Below are 21,033 nucleotides of genomic sequence, written 5' to 3' on the forward strand. Positions count from 1 at the left end.
AGGGGAGTCTGCTGAGGGAAGAGGAGAAGGAGGCCGGGGCCTAGCTAGGTTATTTTCAGAGCTGCTATCTTTGTCTGCATCTGCTAAATTATTAAACTGATATCACATCCTGGAGGGTGCCAGGCCAGGTTGCCAGGAAGAGACTGAAAAAGAGGGGTCGGATCTCTTGGTGAGGCCTCGAATCTTCTAGGCTGGATGGAAGCAGACTCCTCAGGCCTTGACCTCCTGCCCCATCCCACTCTCAGCTGGTGGAGGGGGATCCTGAGTTGGGCCACAGCCTCTGTAAGGCCCTGTCTCTCTCCGCTGGCTTCTGTGTCAGAGGAGCATGCATACAATGGACAGAACTCTGGAGCCAGGCCCCCCCTGGGCTGCCTCGTCTCTTTCAGGTCTCTGACTCAGACCCCAGACAGGTTTGACCAGCTTTTGAGACCCTGGACACCCCTGCACCTATGTCCTTGTCAGTGCCATGGGTATTGGCAATTCCATTCCTTAGAGCCTGAAGTTCACGGGGAAAGAGTCCCTTTCTCAGGGTTGCACAGCTAGGGGTGAGCTGAGCTTCAGTGCAGACTGAAGTCCCTCTAATTCCGGATGACTTTCCCCTCCTTAGTCTTTTAAAATATTTTAATATGTTCTTTATTTCTCATCTCTTCTACAAAAGGGATGTCTCACTTCTGTAAAGATCAGAAAAAACCCGACACTCTTTATAGTTTAAAAACGTATTCCCTAATGCAAATTGGTGCAGCCGCTCTGGAAAGCAGTGTGGAGGTTCCTCAGAAAATTAAAAATAGACCTACCCTATGACCCAGCAATAGCACTGCTAGGAATTTATCCAAGGGATACAGGAGCACTGATGCATAGGGCCACTTGTACCCCAATGTTCATAGCAGCACTCTCAACAATAGCCAAATTATGGAAAGAGCCTAAATGTCCATCAATTGATGAATGGATGAAGAAATTGTGGTTTATATACACAATGGAATATTACGTGGCAATGAGAAAAAATGAAATATGGCCTTTTGTAGCAACGTGGATGGAACTGGAGAGTGTGATGCTAAGTGAAATAAGCCATACAGAGAAAGACAGATACCATATGGTTTCACTCTTATGTGGATCCTGAGAAACTTAACAGGAACCCATGGGGGAGGGGAAGGAAAAAAAAAAAAAAAGAGGTTAGAATGGGAGAGAGCCAAAGCACAAGAGACTGTTAAAAACTGAGAACAAACTGAGGGTTGAAGGGGGTGGGAGGGAGGAGAGGGTGGGTGATGGGTATTGAGGAGGGCACCTTTTGGGATGAGCACTGGGTGTTGTATGGAAACCAATTTGTCAATAAATTTCAGAAAAAAAAAAAAAATAAAATAAAAAAATAAAAAAAAAAAATAAAAACGTATTCCCTAATTCCAAATGTGTTTGCCAGGCTGGCTGTGTCCGTGGAGGTCGTTGCTGTGGCCCCTGTCCACTCCCAGGAGCCGGGCAGGGGTGAGGGCGGGGCAGGCCAATTAAGGAAGCCGGGAAGGAAGCGGGCAGATAGGCGCCAAGTGCCTCTCACCTCTGGCCCTGTGCACGCCGTGTTCCCATCCTGAATCTTCTTCCCTTCTTGTCCCCCCACCACCTGTGCATCACTCCATTTGAGTCAGCCTTCAGGTCTCAGTTTAAATATCGTCTCCCACGGGCAACTCTCCTGAACCCCTCCCCATGCAGCTGGGCTCAGTGTCTGTTCTATGCCCCCACAGCCTCAGTGTTCCCTCCATCCCAGTAGATATCTCATTGAAATGCCATCACCTGGCTCTGTCTCCGCGGCTCCCCCCCCTCCCCCCGCCACCGCCCAAAACTGTGTATTCCCTGAGGGCAGCGGGCTTCTACATTCTCAATAAGCTCTACCCTTGCATTATTTTTCAATTCAAATAAACATTTATTGACTGTGTTATGAGGTCAGACACTCAACTTGAGATGGTTCTCATGGTAAGCAAAACCGACCTAGGGAGAGAGACGATTAAATAACTAAGCAAGATGGGGCGCCTGGGTGGCGCAGTCGGTTAAGCGTCCGACTTCAGCCAGGTCACGATCTCGCGGTCCGTGAGTTCGAGCCCCGCGTCGGGCTCTGGGCTGATGGCTCGGAGCCTGGAGCCTGTTTCCGATTCTGTGTCTCCCTCTCTCTCTGCCCCTCCCCTGTTCGTGCTCTGTCTCTCTCTGTCCCAAAAATAAAAAAAAAAAATAAAAAATAAACGTTGAAAAAAAATAACTAAGCAAGAAACAAATATGTATCTATCTATAACTTGTGGGAAGTGCCATAGAGAATAGGAACAGGGGACATATCAGAATAACAGGGAGATGAAGGATGACTTTGGGGTGGGTCAGATCCATGTTTGAATCCTCTCAGTCACTTATCTGTTGTGTGGCCTTGGGCAAGCCTCTTCACTTCTCTGGGCTTTGGTTTCTTATCAGGAAGAAAAGGCTGATGATACCTGTCTCCTGAGGCTGCTGGGAGGATATAAACATTCATCCTTTCAGTTAATATGCGTTCAGTATCTCCTATTCTGAGAAATGACTTGCCCAAATGGACAATGTGTCAGACTCAGGTCTGGCTGGGTCTCTGGATCTGGCGGGGAGTGGGGGTGGGGGGCAAGTCCTGATCTTGTTCCTCTTGATTTGTTCCCCAGAAGTTGAGAGCGGAGATTTGCCTGATGTAGGCAACATACCTGTCAATTTCCTCACAGTCATGGGGGTGGGGGACTTCTGCACGGAGAAAGACACAAGGTTTGATGACACAAAGGGGACCACTCAATGAAAGGACACCATTTAGCAGGGCATTCCTCCTTGCTGGGGGCAATCTGGAAACTCCTGAGCCTCCATCATCTCCATGGAGCCCTTCTGACTCCCTGAGTCCCCCCATCCCCCCTCACTGCTCCTCCCTTCTTCTGTGAGCCTCTTCCTCTCCCAACACCAGTGCATCCACTAGCCCTCTCCCCTCCCCCCTCTCACTGAGCCCACCATGTTCCCTGAACCGTTCTTCTTGCCCTCAGTGGGCCCCTCCCTCCTCCTCCACTGAGCCTGGTCACCGAGCATCCCCCCCTCAATCCTGCCAAGTCCTCCTCCCTTCCTCTTCCTCATGAGTCTGGTGTGCCCTCAGGGACCACTCTCCTCTCTCTGAGCCCCTTCTGAGCTGCCCCTCAGGAGCAGAGCTTTCTCACCCTCGAGTCCCCATCACTCAGTTTAAGGCACCTGAAAACACTTAGAGAACATGGAGGGTCAGGGCAGCCATCGTCCTCCTCCACGTGAAGCCCTCCTCCTCAACATCAAGTGAGTGCAGCTCCCCCATCAGCCTCCTGTTCAGCTGGGGCAGTAGTCACGCTGGCTACACCTTTTTGGCGAGTCCTCCCGAGACTGAGGTTTGCTAGGGTTCTTCCTAATCAGTCTCAGAACTGGTTTTTGGCCCCCCAGCCCTTGCTCCCACCCACCACAGAGATCTCCCATCGCTTATGGCACCTTCAAGTGGATGGAAACTGGGGCATGGTCTAGGTGTCTGGGCAAGTGTTTGGAGGCAGTAGGGCAGGGGCACTTCTAGTTCAGGGAAAATGGGCAGGGCTCAGTCCTATCATATTGCCAGGCTGACTAAAGTCCCATTTAAGGAGGATCCTTCAATGCCAGGAGACCCAGGTATCTGAGCTCCCAGATGGCACCAATGGTCAAGTTGGTCCCCTTCAGCGGTCCAGATTTAGCGACTGACCTGCAGTGTGACCTTGAGCAAGGCACTGCTGCACCTTCTGGGTCTGTTTCCCCCTCTGTCTCTAGATGTGGGGATACCTACTACTGGAAGGAGCAAACAGGAGCAAGGGCACAGAAAGAATTTTAAACACCGTGGGGTCAGGGCTCCTTTGAGAAAGCCACGCCAGGCTCAGGGGCTGCGCTGTGGTTTGTTTCGCAAGCGAAGGGCTTCCTTGGTCGGGGGACAGCCCGGCCAGATCTCCACCGGGACGCCAGTCACCCCTCTGCATTAACCTCTCTACCGACCCAGGGAGTTGGAGAAGGGGTCCTGGTGAGACTTGTGGCCCAGACCAGGCAGAACCAGTTCGGTGAAGGGGCGCACGGCCAACAGTTACTGGAAGGAGCACTGAGCAAGGAGCCACGTCTCCTGAGTTCTAGTCCAGACTCTCACTGGCACGCACAGTGTGGCCTCAGGCATCCCTCCCCACCATCACGCGCCGGGGACTGGAGTCCATGATTTCTAAGCACCAACTACCAGAGTTTATGACTTAGGGACCAGACCAGAGAAGATGAGGTCCTCTTTACACCCCAAATTTGGGGGGAAGTGGATGGGCACCGGACGCCCCAGCAGGGCAGAGCCGGACGAGGGCCAGGGCCCCGAGGGGTTTGGGCGAAGTCCCGAGCGGGCGGGGCCGGGGAGGCGGGTTCAGGCATGCCAGTCTCTGATTGGCTGTGCTGTCCATCGCTCCGCCCCGTGTGCTATAAGATGCACCGGCGCCTGGCGTGGGAGCTGCCGCCGCATCTCTCTCGCGTGCGCGGCGTCCGTCCTCCCCCTCGCGGGGGCAGCTGGCCAGACCAGCGGATCGACGGCCGCAGACCGCCGGGGGGCGGGGGATGCCGGGCTGCCGCATCAGCGCCTGCGGCCCGGGGGCCCAGGAAGGGACGGCGGAACCGGGGTCCCCGCCGCCGCCGCCCCGGGAGCTCCTGTCGTCCCCTCAGCCCCCGCCCCCAACTCCGACCTTGACTCCGACCCCGGCTCAGGTCTCTTCACCGCCCGAAGCGGCCCGGGCGTGGGCGGGCTCGGCGGAGGGGCAGGAGCTACAGCGCTGGCGCCAGGGCGCTAACGTGGGTGCGGGGGGCACCGGGCCGGCAGGGGGCGCGGCGGCGGCGGCGGCGGCGGCGGCGGCGGCGGCGGGAGCGGGGGGCCGCGCGCTGGAGCTGGCCGAAGCGCGGCGGCGACTGCTGGAGGTGGAGGGCCGCCGGCGCCTGGTGTCGGAGCTGGAGAGCCGTGTGCTGCAGCTGCACCGCGTCTTCCTGGCGGCCGAGCTGCGCCTAGCGCACCGCGCCGAGAGCCTGGGCCGCCTGGGCGGCGGCGTGGCGCAGGCCGAGCTCTACCTGGCGGCGCACGGGTCGCGCCTCAAGAAGGGCCCGCGCCGCGGCCGCCGCGGCCGCCCGCCCGCGCTGCTGGCCTCGGCGCTGGGCCTGGGTGGCTGCGTGCCCTGGGGCGCCGGGCGCCTGCGGCGGGGCCACGGCCCCGAGCCCGACTCGCCCTTCCGCCGAAGTCCGCCCCGCGGCCCCGCCTCCCCCCAGCGCTGACCTCAGCGCGGGGACCCCTGGCCACCCCCGACAGGCCATCGCCGAGGTGTCGACCGACGGATCGGGACGTCGGCTGGATGGACGGCGTCACCGACGCGGATGGACAGACTGACGGACCCCAGGAAGAGACAGTCGGGGGGCCAGGGGCCCAGTAAAGGAGGCTGAGGTGCGGTCTTAGCGGCTGGCGCATCTGAGGGGGCGGGGCGGGGTGGTGCAGGGCCCCGATTTCCCTTCCGTGGGGCTTCTGGACCTCCGCTGGGTCCCTAATAAAGCTGTCCATTTTGTTACTGCCTCTCCCAGACCTCCTGGGTTCTGGGGAGTAAGGTGGTAGCACCAAGTCCCCATTACAGAGTTGGAAAAATTGAAGATGCTCAGATTCCAGGAGGGGTTTGCCGGCAAACTTTCACCACTGGGAGCCTGCTGCGCTGACGCAGGCCATCCACCCCTCCCTCCCTACACCCGCGTTGCCTTTCCTGGGTCCTTTGTGGCTGTGAGAAGAGTCTTGCCCTTGAGACTGCTGATTTGTGGCGCCGCCCAGCTCTAGACCTTCGGGGAGGACAGAATAATGAGGTCCCAGGATGCGGTGGGGGCTGGGGCCAGCAATGTACCACTAAGTTCTCTCCTAAGCCCGTTTCCCATGTGGGGGGACAGAATCCCAGAGAGATTGAGGATTTGTTCCCATCACACTTAGGCCCTTCCACTTCCAGGAGACAGATCTTTTCTCATGCTCTCAAGCAATTTTGCCAAGTCAAGTACATCTTGACTTCGATAACCTGGGTGGGGTATTTGGTAACTGCTTAAGGCCTTACCTGCTCTCCTAAGGTTCCTCCACCGTCCCCCACCCCCAAGCTGTCTCTAAGATGGTTCTGCCAGTCATGGAGCCAGGTGACATCCTTTAACAGGCCCCAAGGGGGTAGGTATGTCATCTACTTCTAGAAGGGGGGGGGGGCCTTAAAGGGCCAGACCTGAAATGAGATTGGCTACTATTCTTCCTGTCCACATGCCTATCAGCACCCTGCTCCCCCCTGCCCCCGCTCGGCTGTGAATGACCTGGCTGCCGTTTTGCTGCTTGGGCTGATTGGACTGCAGCCTCCCTTGTTGGTCTGCGAAGTGGTTATCTTCACCTCTGAGAAGGGCTGTAGTGAGGTTAACACAGGGCAGAGGTCATTCTTCCCCCATCAGTCAGAGGAAGGTTTTATCCTTTTAAGTCACACCTAGAAACAAGCACTGCTTTTGCTGGTGGATCTAGGAGCTAATTTAAAGCCCTCATTTTACAGCAAGGTCACGTCCCAGCACTGGACAGAACTAAGTCCCAAGCCTGTGTGTCCTTTCCATAGTGTCTCCTCCCTGCCCCGGGGGCAGGGTCTAGAGAGCTGGTGTCCAGCCTATCTACTATGTGACCTGGAACAACTCTGCCTCCTCTTCGGACTGGTTTGCTTAGTCCCTCTCTGAACATAGCTGTCCTTCCTCATGTCAGGGCTTGGGAATAGGGAAGAAAGGGTAGGATGAGAATGTCAGAGTCACTGGAGTCTGGCTTAATCCTAGAGTTCTGAGGGTCAGGTAAACCACTCTCTGAAAGGCAGAGCCCCAGGGGCCCTCACCTGACTCTCAGCCCTTCCTCTCCCTCTCCTCAGGTACTATACGTTGGGGCTGGTTTCTCACAGCCAGGCTTTTCCCAAACCCATTCTTGGCTAGGGGAGGGAAGTCCAGGAGGAGGTCTCAGGGAGTCGGAGTGAGCTTGGGGACCAGGAGAGCAGTGAGGGGCCCTGGTGTCCTCTGGCTTCCCCGGAGAGAGGGAGAACCTTCTGAAGTTATTCAGTTCATTCAGGGTCTAGAGGCCCAGAGAAAACAAGGACTTCCTGGAGGTGACACAGGAGCTCAGGCTGCAGCACTGGGCTACAGCCAGGACTGTTTGTTTTCTGGGTTGCACAGGAAAGGGGCACTTGGTCCAGAGAAGCTTTTAGCTAATTGTGTAAAGTGCTCTGTGCCATCACAGCGTTGCCTTCTCTGGGATTTATTGGTAATCAGCTTTGTCCTGATTTGGAGGCGGTGGGGGGTGAGGCATTAGAGATGGTTCTTGCTGGAGAAAGTGATGTGTGTGTGTGGGAGATAGAGATTGGTCCCAGTGTCACTGGCAGCTCTGGTCCCCTCCCCCCTCCCAGATGTCCCACTGCTCACCAAAGGCCTTCGCCCTGGGCACACAGTACTCAGTGACTTGAACCCCAGCTCTTGGTTCAGGACTCCACCCAGGGTTCCTCAGCCAACTAATAAAAATTACTTTCCCACCCCTGTCTGGCCCACCCAACCCCCTCTAGGAGCCTCCATTTTCTCCTCAGTCAACAAACATTAATAACTACTCAGTCCAGGAGCTCAAGAAGGAGCAGTGAATCAGAGGGTCTCTGCTTTTAAGGGCTTGTGTTTCCCAGCCCTCGTCTAGGCAGGCTTCCCTGGCAGTCACCATCCCGGGGAACCCTCTGGGGCTGGGCAATTTGTGTTGTTGGAGGGCTATATTTATACCTTCACAAATAACTATAGCTCCTGGTCGGATGACCGACCCCGCTCTGCCCCAACTTTTTGAACACTTTTGTTGATGGCTCCAGCCCTGAGGATCTTGAGAGACTCGTGCATTGAGAACATCGATGGCTAGCCGTGAATCTGGGATCTCAGCAAAGGGAAATGAGAACAGGAATCTTTCTTTGGGCCAGTGTTTGGGCTGGGAGATGAGTTCAAGGTTCGAATTCAGAATTTGCCCTTTCTCTGGATAAGCCCCCTTCCCTCTCTAGGGATCCCTAGCCAAGTGAGGGCGTTTCTGGGAGGCGCCACCAGAGGGCAGTGTGGGGCTGCTTCCCGGGGCGTGGGGGCGTGGCCCGAAGCAGGCTCTATTCCCCACGGTCGCCGCCCCCCCCCCCCCCCCCCCCCCCCCCCGACTAGCCCCTTTTCGGCCTTGCAGGGTGCAAGGGGGCCTTCTTTGGCCTTGAGTTTTAAGGGTCTGGCAGATCGAGCGGGTCGTGGCGGTCATTTAGAGAAGGGGCGTACGGTTGGGCCTCTGGTTGGGCCCAGCCCCGGACCTCAGGGGAAGGTTCATCAAGAGAGACTGTCCTGGAAAAAGAGGTTGCCCCTGTTGGTGGCCACCGTCTGAGTGAAAGGCTGGAGTCATTTCGCTCCTCACAGATTTGGTACACCCTGGGGCCGTCTGGGGACCAGGGTGGCTTCCTAGAGATTCGGCATAAACAACAGGTCACAGCCGAGGTGCCTCCAAGCCTGCAGTTCCCCTCACCTGCCAGGTCCCCAGAGAAAATTCAGCCGCCCAGTCTTCTCAGAGATAAAAGAGAGGCTCCCTGCTTTACAGCCTGGGGGAGGAAGCACCTGGGAAAGCTGGGAGATCCCCAGACTATTTCTTCCCCCATTAGTACCTGACCAACCCTGGCCAGGAGTGATAGGGGAAGAAGAGAATCCTTGGTTCCTGAATATTTTAACCACCTCCTCCGTGCTAGGCACTTTACCTTCTATCCATTTCAGTCCTCCCAACCACAACACAAAGGGGAGTAGCTGGGAAAAGCACAACCATTTCCGTGGTTGAGGAAACTGAGGACGAGGTAGGGCAGATGACTTACCCAAGGACTAGAACCTGCAAATGAGGGGTCCTTTAAACACTAGGCTACCCGGCTTTTCATTTACCAGGCTAATGAGGGCTCCATTTGACGGTGGGGGATCTGGGCTCTTACCCTTTAAGTCTGGGTACATTGGCCTCTGGTCCTTGGATCTGGGAGGGGTGTGATGAGATGCTGGAAATGTGGCAGAAGGTGCACCCCCCCTCCCCAATCATCTCCACCAAGTTCTGGGGCACACCCCTAGAAGCTGGCTTCCCACCCTGGTTGTCTGGGCTCCGGGGGTGAGTCAGACTGAGTCAGCATACCTGGCTTCAGGCAAGGGCAGGCCAGCGATGCTCAGGGCCTGGGCTTGCCTTGGAGGGCTACCTCTTCTCCCTGCACACCTGGGATGTTTGGTGCCAAGGAGAGCAAAGGGCCTGGGATGGCAGAGGAGGAGGACAACAGTCTCCATGGTGGGGCAGAAAGTGCCCCAAGCTTGGAACAAGACAGATGTGGGATTCAGTGCTTGCCTGTAACTTTTCCGCCGGAAGACCTTGGGCAAATGACTCCCCTTCTCCGAGCTGGTTTCTTGTGCGCGTCTGTGTTACTGGGGAGCTGGGGAGGAGATAACCCCAGACTATTAAATGAGAGGTCACACTAAGCACAAAGTGGAGATTTGTAAATGTTTGAGTGGGCCAATCTACCTAGCCCAGGAGAGGCTGCTAGGACAGAGCCCCCAGGCAGCGTGGGCCTTTGCTTCTCCAGAGCATCTCCATATCAGGAATCCCTGGAACGATCCCCCTTCTCCCCCCACTGTTGGTCCTAGGGAACTCCATAAGGGGAGAGGTGGAGGCAGGGAAGGCTTTTCTTCCCAGGAACATTCCATTCCAGCTGCTCAGACCAGTGGGGATCCCAGCCAAGGACAAAGGCCCAAGGGAACCTCTCCTTACCCCAGGAGCCCCCATCTCTTCCTGGGCAGGAGCCAGTGGAGCCCTGTCCCGGAATAATGTCCTGTACCTTCTCTCCACAATGGCCCCTGTCGAGGCAAATGTTGAAGGGTTTGGGTGGGGCTGGGTGGCTTTGGGAAGGAGGTAATTAAAGCTCTTGACATTATTCTTTCCAGCTCCTCCCAGTTCCTCAGAGCCTCCACTGTCTGCATCTGGACTCCTGGATTCTGCTCCTTCCCTGGGCACTTCCTTCAGGAAGACGTCTCACAACCTGACACAACCGAATTGATCCCACACGACCTTGGCACCGTCCTTACTTTACAGGAGCCTTGCACTTAACAGTGGCAAGGTGCTCAATTCTGGGGAAGGTGCCTGTTCTCTTGAGTTTCCTTATATAATCTGCATTTGACTTTGGCCGACACCGTATGATTGGAAATGTTACAACAGGTCCTCTGAGGTGCAATCAGATTATTTAAGAACGGAGCAAACGTTTCCACTGTGAAAATGAAAAGGATTTCTTTGAAGAAATAGTCACCGTTCCGAAGTCGCAGGGCAGCTGGGGTCCCCGTTTTGGTCGATGCCATCGCTTCTCAGTCTGACAAAGCTGGGAGGCCTGTGTGATGGGAAACGTTCTGAGAAATCCCTTGTTCCCTCACCCGCTGTCCTTGCCCTCTCCGACTAGGGGTGTGCTTGTGGCCTCTCAGAAAGATGATAAGTTGCTGGCCTGGGGCGGGGGCGGGGGGCACCTCTTTCTCAGGAAGAGGCGGTGTTAACATAAAAATCCTAAGCAAAGTTTTAAATGAAAAATGGGAGCATATTTATTCAAGTATCCTGATAATAAAAGGAAGGGGGGGGGAAGCATACTTACGACCAAGAACTTGTAGAATTCGGCAAAATGAATGTATATTGAATCAATCCCCTGATTTATACATTCAGGAAGAATAAATTTCAATAACGTGAGACAGAGGCATGTGGTTTTGAGGTTCACTTTGCAGGTGTCCTTGCCGCCTTTCCTTTGGTGTGTCTGTCACATAACACCTTCTGCTTAGTTTCTGTTGGCAACCTGGCCCTGGTGACTGATTTGCAGACTGCTTTCCCCCTTGATCTGGCTCAGAGCTGACCCTCTCCAGGCTGTCTCCCCTGATTAAGGATGTGACGAGGAAGCTCGGGGCTGGGCGTGCACGTGTGAGACTGTGCGTGACACCGAGGAGGTCGTGCACATTTGTGATAACATGGCAGCATGACGATCCATGGAGGATCGCGTGTGACTGTGCTAGCGACAACAGGGACCCGTTTGTCAGGGCCCCAGCAGGAGACAGGGCACACTCAAACTGGAAAGAGGTTATTAACTAAAAGGGGTTATTTCCAGAAATGTGGGCCGGGCTTAAGAAACTAACCAACGACAGTGCAGCTCTCTCAGGCTAGCAACAGTGGGGAGCCTTTACAAGGGGACAGGAAAGGGAGGGTGCAGGTGTGTGGAGAAGGCCCCTGACAGGAACAGTGGCCTTTGGTTGAGAAATGTAGCCAACCGTGGCAACCTGGTGGGGGAGGGAAGAGGCGGAATAAACATCCCATTCTCCTCCTCCTTTCAGTGCTGGGGTCTCTCATTGGCTGAACCAACAGGAAGGCTGAGAACAAGGGAGCCATTGACCCACAGTCCATAGAGGTCAGCCTCCCAGGGCACCAAGCACCAAGGGTGGAGAGTGGGACTGGAGGGGCCAACACATCATGTCACTGCCCGGGGGCATGTCTTCTGTTCCCCAAAGTTCACAGCACTGCGTCTCCCGGCTCTGGAGCTCCCCCACCCACCATGGGTCATAAGACCTGGGTGGACTGCTTCTTGGTGAGCACTGTGGGGCTGGGGGGTGGGGCTTTCCTCCCTCCACCTTCCCCTCTCTGGCTGTGATCCCCAGTTCTTGACTCCTGCCTACCCTGGCATCTTAGATGGTTCCAGGAACTGTCCCAGAGAGAACAATGCCAACCACTGAGTCACTGTTTTTCTCATACCCAGAAACACGGCACCACCCCCAAACACACCCACAGGCGCACCTGCTGCCACCATGGGCCTCTGACATAGTCACCGCAAGTCATGGCTGGTGTCATGTACATCAAGAAAACGTACATCTTGGCACACTGCTGCCCTGCCATGGTCCTACATAAAATGGCAAGTGCACAGTAATGCCAACTGTCACATGCCAACGATGCCCCATCACACAGATGTACAGGAGACATACTGTTACGCTCATCCACGTGAAATCAGAGCGGAGGGGCAGGAGAGTGTGGGGGTTAACAGCAATGGCTCTGGAGTCAGCCACACCTCTTTGACCTCTCTGGCACCAGCTTCCTTGCCCGTAAACGTGGAGATAATGATTGCTCTTCCCTCGAGAATGAAACGAGAGGTAGTGACCGCGAAGGCTGTAGCACAGTGCCCGGCCTGGAGTAAAGACTCTAGCAGTGGAAGCTGTTACTGGGAACTCCTGGCTCACAGTCTCCCACATCTCACGCCCATGCATGTTGCAGACCAGCAGCGGCGAGCACATGCCTGTGCAAGGCCAGCCAGACGCCCTCAGGCACACGTGCCCTCCCCCAGACACGTCTGCTGGGAGCATGTGCACATTGACAAATTCCCTCGGCCTGGAAGCTCTTTCCCCAGACATCTGCATAAGCTTGCTATCCATTGCCTTTAAGTGTTCAAATGTCACCCTTTCGATGAGGTCCATCCTGACTTTTTAAAACCACATACCCCAGCACTCCCAATCCCTTACCCTGCTGTGTACTTTAAGCATTATTGACCTTCTAAGAAGATATACTCTAGTTTATTTTCTGTCCACCCTATTCGAGTATAATCTTCATGAGAGTGGGGAATCTTGCTTGGTCTTTTGGGTGCTGATGTATTCCAACTCCTGTAGGGGCCGCTGGCACACGATGGGCTGAATGCCGTGTGGACGCTTACTGTGGGTCTCTAGCTTTCTCACTCTCTGAAACAAGCACATCTGGGTGAACCCCAGTGCCCACCCCAACAAGCTAAGCCTGTGTGCTTACACGTGCCCAACTCAGGAGCTGGGATAAACTTAATCTCTCCTAGGCCCCTAGTTGGGTGGGCACAGCCAAGGTGGAGGGGGGGCGCTATTTTCAGTCACCAAGCCAAGAAAGTGTTTCCACTCACCCTTCCGGCCTTTTTGAGCCCCGCAGAGACTCACTGAGCCGGTGAGTTGGCTGGGCTCACCCAGGTCACCTGGGGCCTCCTCTGAGGCCTTGTTTTTTTCACCCTGACTAGAACCTCAAGCCATCACTTCAGAAACCACTAATGAGGTTGTCTGTGTTAAGGGCTTTGCAATCCTTGGATCAAAGAGGCTGGGTAAACAGTGGGCAGCGTCCAGGCCAGTGACTGGCTGATGCCCCGAGGGAATAGCTCCCTGAGAGCGTGCAGCTGCCACTCATGCTGGACAGCCTGGCATGGCCCCAGCTGGGTTTGGGAAGAAGAGACCCTGCCCCTCTTAGGGGACCTATTTAGAGCAGACCAGAGTGTGCCCATCAGCCCTTGGGAATAAGAGAGGGTGGCAGAGGATAGAACCCCCCCCCCCCAGGATAGAACCTCGGCCAGGTGGGGAGGCCAAACCAGGGCTCTGGCTCTGGGCGATGCTAGAAGTCCCCCAGGCTTAGCTGCCACTACTGAACGGGTCTCCAATTCAGATTCATCCCGCTTGTCCTCCACCTGCTTCCCGAGTGGGTGGGCAGAGCTGGGGTCAAGCAGCCCGGAGCACTGGAGTGTAAGGCCAAGTCCAGGGTCATGAGGACTCCAGGTAGGAAAACACTGCAATGTTTACTCTTTCACAAGAGACCTGCTGTGGCAATTTGCAGGTACAAGTCACACGTGAGACACGAGCCCCTGGCACAGTTTTCCAGCTGGGGCTGGTATGGAGAGAAGGAGGTGAAACCCCCCAGCTACAGCCAGGACTCAGACACCAGGGTACCCAAATGTCCCTGCCCTCAATGCAAGCCAGGTGTAGGCTGGAAGAGGCAGCCATAGCCCCCACAGCCATGGAAGGTCATTCTCTCAAGAGAAAGCATGGTGCTAGGCTCAGTGTAGACAATCTTTATTGGCAGGTGTTCAGAGTGCAAAATGGTGACAAATCCAGAGGGATCGGAAAGGGGGCGGGGCGTGGTTCCCCTTCCTCCAAGGGGGGACCCATAACCAGGCCAGTGGGGGAGAGCACTTGGCTGTGGCCACTTTGGGTCCAGCACCCTTCGGAGAACAGGCTCCCAGGCAGGAGGGATCCTCACAACACACGGGAAGGGAACAACACCCCAGAGGGGACCTGGAGTGTATCCCGCCCCCACCCCCCCAACCCCCCAGCGGCCTAGCTCCTGCCCACTGTACACCTTGACAGCTTGGGGTGGGGGTGTTTGGGGACTGGGCTAAACCTATCCCTCTGCAAACCCAGGTATCTGCGTCGTGCCTCACTTTGCCTCCTCCCGGTGATTAGCCAGGTTGGATGGCCAGGCCTTGTTAGGGGTCCGGCCCAACCCGAAGCGAGTAGTTCACATACCATACCATATTTTGGTCATTGTGTGGGCTGCAGGGATCACTGTGGGCTGGCCGTAGCCGAAAAGACCCTTTTTAGGCCACGGAAACCAACCCAAGACCTTCCTAGGCCGCAGAAATCTACCTAAGACGATGAGCATGGAGGCTATCGCCCCAAACATGCTTCGTGTCCTGAGGGCAATTGGCCCCCAAGACAAAACAGCCCCTGCACCCCACAACCATGCTGGTCCAAAAGTGTGGTTCTGTCTACCAAGAATCCCAGCTTGGCCTTAAGCCCACGGGGGCCTCACTCGGGGATGAGTGGGGGTCTCTTCTGTTTAGTAGGAGGCCCAACCCTGCAGCGGTGCGGGGCCACTTGGCAGCGGCCGCCTGTCTCTGGTCACCTCCTCTCCACACTCCGGGAGGCCCCACTCCCTCAGGGAAGGCCCAGTCCCTTGTGGCGAGGGTCTGAGTCAGTTACAAGGCAGCCAGGTGGGATAGGAGTGGGCCCGAGCCAGCAGAGGCTGCACAGGAGTCACGTAGTAACTGACAGTGGCAGGCACAACCCCGTCGGGGCCCGGGGGGCGCCAGGCCAGGGCGGCCGCAGCGGCGGGGCCCTGCTCAGCCAGCGCCTGGAGCGCCAGCGTGGCGATGAGGTCCAGCGTCTGGCGACGCTCGTGGCTCATGAGGCACACGGTGCTCTCGTTGACCACCCGGTGCAGCGTCACCAGGCAGGCGTAGCGGCGGGCTGAGTCGGCCCCGCTGAAATGAGCCTCCAGGTAGCGCTCCAGCGTGCGCTGCTGCTCCGCCAGGTCTGGGAAGTCGATGAAGAAGCGGGAGCACATGTAGCGTTGCAGGGCGCGCACATCGGTGCTGGGCCGCGGCCTGAAGCCCCGCACCAGGAGGTGGCAGTACTTGAGGAGGCCGCCACCGCGGATCTCCTCGGGGCTGCGCGTGGCGATGACGCGGTTCCGCAGGTGGTCCAGCGCCTCGGCAAAGTCCCCGTACAAGCTCTCACCTGTCACCGTTGGGTGGAAGGCCTCAGACATGGGCGTAGACGAGCACTGGCCAAAGAGAAGCAGGGAGTCCAGGATGATCTGGAAGGAGTCCACACTGAACTCAAACTGGCGCCGGACCGAGTCCACGAACTTGAGCTCCACGTTCTTGCCGCTCTTGTTGGACAACGAGATGAGGCTCCAGCGGTCCGTGTCCGTGCACACTTTCACCAGCTTCTGCACGTACGCCTCCTTGAGCGTCAGTGGCGTGATCTTGGCCCGGCTCACCCCGGCCGGCAGGAAGTCCAGCAGGCAGGCCAGCACCACCTCCTTGGTCAGCTGGAAGGACGCCTCGCTGCGCAGGTCCACGCGGAACACCAGGTCTAGGTCCTTGTAGCCCAGGCCACTCTCAGGGTGCAGCACATGGCTGGCAGCCGAGCCGTGCAATCGCACACCGTGCACGCGCAGTCCCCGTTCCTCTAGGCTGCTGCGGACCACCTGCGGGGGAGACGGCGGGAGGGAGAGGTGGCGGGAGTCTGGGCCCCCCCGGGGGTCCACCACCGGCTTCCCCGGGATAATCACGCCAACATCAACCATGTTGACCCCGCACCAGCTGTCGTGCCTTTGGAAAGCCATTGAACCCTCTCAACTTTGATTTCCTAATCTGGAGTATGACTTGTTTAGAGGAAAGACTCAGAAGGAATAGCACCGATGATAGCAGACGCGTAGAATTTACTAAATACCAGGTCCCGGTCTAAGCACTTTATAGTTAGGCTATAAACTTGCATAATTCTCAATTACCTGCCCTATGAGGCAGATACGATGAATGCCGTTTTGCAGATGGAGAAATAGAAGCACAGAGGGGCCAAGTAATCTGCCCGGGGTCACGCAGCTGGTGAATCAAACTCAGTGCAGGTCTTAACCACTGTGCGATTCTACCTCTCTAAAACTGCAAGTGAAACACTTTGTTTTGTGCCAGGCATGATGCTAACTGTTCAAATGTGTTGGGAACGTAATTCCCATTCACCCACATTACTACATTAACCCTGACAATGATCCTGTATATGGGCATTAGTATCCCAATTCACAGATGGGGGACCTGAGGCACAGAGAGGTTAAGAATCGTGTCAAGGTCAGAGAGTAGAGCCCAGGGCAGTTGGATTCTCCAGTCCATACATGCTCTTTTGGCTATGACACACACGCTCATCTTAACTCATCTTTACAAGGACCCTGCGAAGCACATGTTACACCTGTTTTAGAGATGAGGAAACTGAGGCTTACGGGGGCGAGAGGGGGCTAAGGTTCAGAGAGGGTGTCATTCAGAAGTGGCAGGGCTGGAAGTTAAAACTCAGGCACTTTCTGCTCTTGAGACAGGAGGTGGGTGATCATCTCGGGAAGCGCTCGGCACCCAGCCCAAGTAGGAAGAGAGGTAGCAGACCCCATCTGCTGACACAGGACCACCACAGGCAAAGGTCTGTTCCTTTGGCCAGAGGCATCTCTCTGGGCCTAGGACAGCGTGGGGAGAAGAAAGAAGCTGGGCCCAGACATTCGGTTTTCTTAGCAACCCAGAGGACTCACACACCATCCTGAAAGTGACCAGGCAGCATTCCTGTCCTGAGTGATTCTGCAACCCCGCCTTGCTGCCAAGTCAGCGCCCAGCACTGGGCTGGGCTGCCCTCCTCGCTTCTCAGGGAATTACCGCAAAGAATGCACTTAAGTGCTGAGGAGGCAAGCTGCAGTGGGGCAATCTGAGGCGGGCGGCTCCCTCCAGGAAGGCTTCCGGGAGGAGGACCCTGACTGGGGGAAGGTACTGTAATGGCTATGGGGATAAGCAACTGGCCATCAGGAACATGGAGGGGAGGAGCTTGGGGTGGGGTGGGGAATATCAGGCACCTGTTGAATGCCTGGACCTTCTCAGCAGAATCTACAGCGGATAGATCTTTATGCTCTCCAAGTTATGGATGGGGAAACCAAGGCTCACAGGAGTGTAGTCATCTGCCCAAGATCATTTAGAGGCACCTTCAAATCCAGGTGTGGCTGACTCTCATTCTATCACATTGCCATCCCAGGGTTTAGAAGGAGCAGAGACCATAGCCCAGGGTTCTAATCCTCCCTGTCTTTCAAAATTTCAGAGTGAGGGTGACCGTCCAGTCACTGAAGCTCAGAGCCAGGGTAGTTAGGAACAGGAAGGTGGGGTTTGGGAGATGCCTTGGCCAGACAGACTGGGGAAGCTGGAAGTAAGGGGCCAGTTGCTACAGTCTAGCCTGTGGGACTTGCAACCCACAGCCTGACAGCCGTGCCCCTGCAGGGCCAAGGAGGGAAGCAGGCAAGACCTTGTCCCAAGGACCCTGCCAGACTTGCAGAGCAGACCAGCCCCCTCCCCAGGTCCTAACAGAGCTGACTGCGCCTTACTCAGTGCCAGCTCCTGCTCCCAGGCTGATGCTCACCCCAGGGCATGGCATCTGGCCTGGTGAGGAGGTAGCAATAGCCTTGTTAAATCTCCTGTGTCAGCCAGCCAGCAGCTGTTGTCTCTCTCTCCCAGGTGTGACTACAGCCAGCTTGGCAGGCGGACCCCAGATACCGCCACACCCGAAGACTGCAGGGCAGCTTGGAACCTCCTGAATCAGACTTTCCAGCCACGAAGGGGGCAGCGGTTGCACCCTCCTTTCTCCTGTGCCAAGGGCCTCTCCAGAACCACTCTGCTCCTGGGCCGCTGCCAAGACCTACAGGGGGACTATAGGTGCTGTCAGCCAGCAGGCTTGCCACACTTGACTCTGGAGCTGCCTGATGCAGGCCCTCTGGCTGCAGCTGGAGAGATCAGATTGCCTCCTTCAATTCCCTGGGCCCAGAGAGGGCAAAGGACTTATCCAAGGTCACACAGCCAATAAGTGGCTGAGCTTAATTAGAACCGGGCTTCCCAGAGCTATGGGCAGGGGGGCCTCCTCCAGGAGAATGGGTCCCTCTAGCTCAGGTACAAGCAGGAATAGCATCTCTAACTGCTCAGATCGCTGCCGTAGGCAACGTCTTGGGAGGGGGGGTACAGAGGGAGAAAGGTTCTGGTTCTTGAACCATGGACAGCCAGCATCCCCCATTACACACACCCAACACCCCTCCCCTACTCCCCCCACCTGGAGCACCTCCCACTTCCATTCAGAGCCAGCATGGATGGCCCCCATCCCCACACACACCAAGCCCATTACCACCCCCCCCCCCCATACACATGCAGCACCTCCCACCACACATATATATTCCAATAGTTTGTGAAGCTGCCAGCTGCTGATTCCCACCAGGAGATGGACGTCCTTCCCTGTGGATGCGATTGTGCAGGCAGGTGAAGGTCCCTGTTCCTTTTGGATTCTGAAACCTGAAAGGGTGTTGGGAGAGTAGTCCAACCCATCCCGTTGAACAGATGGGGACACTGGGCCCAGCAAAACTGATAACAGTCCAGGCCCTGAAGCCAGATGTCCAGCCTCCTGGTGCAGCTCTGAAGTCTCCCCTGCCTCTCCCCACGCCAGCTAGCAGCTTCCTGTTCTGTGATATCTTTGACCCTAGTCTAGGAGAACACTGTACTATTATTGCCCTGTAAAGTCAGCTCCTTTTGTCCTGCAGTCCCCCCACCTGGCAGGGAGCATCTCAAAGGCAGAGAAGTGCTCCCAGAGGTCCCAGTCATATCCATGGCCCTAGTGTCCTGAATAGGGCTTGACACAGAGCAGGCACCAGTTAAGGCGGTTTGGCAGGGACTTCCCCTCCAGAGCACATCTCATCCCTGCAGAGCGGTGTTTCTGCACTGGGCTCTGCCTTCCCCCATGTCTGGGACAACAGTCCTGGAGATACAGTAGTTGGGGCCCCAAGGTTGACCTGAGAGTCTAAGGAAAAAAAAACAAACCCTCAATTGGTTTTTCCTAATTACCCCATGACAGCCGGCAGCAGAGGAATGCCTCAGTGAGCACCACTGGGGCTTTGGGTGAGTCAGCCCTGGGGAATCTGCCCCCACCCCCTCCCATTCCCTGGGAGGGAGGGCGAGGTAATCCCCTAGCCTACAACCCTCCTCCTCAGTGGAAGCAATTGGAGGCAGGGGAGTGGACTGCTTCACTAGCTTCTATGGATAACTCCAGTGAAGGAAAGTCTGTCTACTGGCAGGAATACCCAGGAATTGTGGCTGGATTTTCTGGTTTCTATCAGAAGACTTCCCCAAGAGTCTTAGGAGCTGGGGAAGGGGTGGGAAACCTTGAACCTGCAGCAGGCGGCTCCCAGGAAGACTTATGATTCTCTTGGTTTGATTTTCACTTCTTTAGGTAGTCTTAGGCAGCTCACTGCCCCTTTTGGAACCCCAGCTTCCGCAGCCACAAAATGGGCACAGTAATTACCATATTCTGGCATTTCAGAGTATGACAGCACCTAGGTTACGCAAATGGAAGAGTAATTTTAGGGTGCTGAAAAGTTAGGTAAAGGGAAAAAGGAGTCTGAGGATGGGGAGAGGGGTTGCCAGAATTCTCTTTTCCTGTTCTTCAGGAGGCAGGGTCAGCCTTCATTTCCAACTTTGGGGAAGAGGAGAGACACCTAAACTGGACGCCGGACGTTGCCTTTCGGCATGCAGCCACCAGGTCCAGCGTGGCGCTTAATCTCCTCCTGCCACAACCCCAGTTGAGAGGGAGGGAGTCCTTATTGGGATTTCTTGGCTTTTCCACTTAGCCACGGGGCTCTTGAGCCAAGAGCTGTGGGAGCACAGGATAAAATCTGACCCTAGAACCTTGAGAGAGGGGAGGGGTGCGGGGGTGGTGAGGCCCAGCCATGACGATTTGGGGGTGAAAAAACCCCGATTTTGAACACCTACCCATTCAGGGCTGCCTGGTATCTCTTGTCTGAGGAGGCAGATCTGTTCACCCGCCACTCTCCCCACCCCCCCCCTTCCCGCAGCCAAGTCCCTCCCCATTCTCCTCCCATTTCCTAGCTAAGGCAAGGGTGAACGGTTCGATCGGGCTCTCCAGAGGCGGGGGAAGGGAGAGCCAAGTGGGGAGGGTGCATGGTCTACTATCCATACGCTGTGCGATTTTGTTACAGTCCCTGTGCCTCTTTATGCCTCAGGCTCCCTAGCTGTCTAGCGAATCGAACAGACTCTGGGCGCCTTCCAGCACAAGAACCTCAGGCTGGAGACCCCATAATCCCTCCCACTGCCCTCTCACCTGCACAATCTGCCGGGGCTGCACGCTCAGAGTAGGGAAGTTGCCGCGCCCGTGAATGGGAATCGGTTCGCTCAGGAGCGCATCCAGTCGCTTCACCTGTGGCCAGCCTAGCCCACTTAGGTGCCGTCCGAGGGAGGCCGATGAGGCCTTCGGGTCGGGGCCGCCGCCTGCCGGGGCGGCCGTGGCCACCTCCGAGGCCGCAGCCGTCCCCACCTGCGCAGCTGCCTGGTCCGGGCTCTCAGCTCCACTCTCCGACGGCATCATTAGCCCGGCCCCGGGCCCCGACGGCAGAAACCGGGGGGTGGCTAAGGGGAGAAGGGCAGGGAGAGCGGCCGGGCCGGGGCCAAGGCGAGGGGCGCGGCTGCAGGGACTGGGAGGCAGCGACGGCGAGGCAAACCCAGGGCACACCTCCGACGGCGACGACCAACCGACCCTAGAGCCGGTAGCCCAACGCCCAGCGGACTCTTATAGGCCGCGGGCGACATGTCTATTGGT

At 56.4% G+C, this 21,033-nt stretch overlaps 2 protein-coding genes across 2 annotated transcripts; one reads left to right on the plus strand and one right to left on the minus strand.

Annotated features, from left to right (window-relative positions):
• The first annotated feature begins 4,498 nt into the window (after positions 1 to 4,498).
• On the plus strand, positions 4,499 to 10,801 carry TRNP1 (TMF1 regulated nuclear protein 1). The gene is made up of 2 exons (XM_043574170.1): positions 4,499 to 5,464; positions 10,012 to 10,801. Exon 1 carries the CDS (start codon positions 4,597 to 4,599, stop codon positions 5,296 to 5,298), a length of 702 nt encoding a protein of 233 aa, XP_043430105.1. The 5' UTR covers positions 4,499 to 4,596; the 3' UTR covers positions 5,299 to 5,464; positions 10,012 to 10,801.
• A 3,117-nt stretch (positions 10,802 to 13,918) lies between these two features.
• TENT5B (terminal nucleotidyltransferase 5B) lies at positions 13,919 to 21,011 on the minus strand. The gene is made up of 2 exons (XM_043574171.1): positions 20,539 to 21,011; positions 13,919 to 15,853 (listed from the first exon to the last, which is right to left on the minus strand). The coding sequence occupies exons 1-2, from the start codon at positions 20,800 to 20,802 to the stop codon at positions 14,834 to 14,836; spliced, it is 1,284 nt and encodes a 427-aa protein (XP_043430106.1). The 5' UTR covers positions 20,803 to 21,011; the 3' UTR covers positions 13,919 to 14,833.
• Positions 21,012 to 21,033: the final 22 nt, after the last annotated feature.

This window comes from Prionailurus bengalensis, chromosome C1 (assembly GCF_016509475.1).
Source record: "Prionailurus bengalensis isolate Pbe53 chromosome C1, Fcat_Pben_1.1_paternal_pri, whole genome shotgun sequence".
NCBI lineage: Eukaryota > Metazoa > Chordata > Mammalia > Carnivora > Felidae > Prionailurus > Prionailurus bengalensis.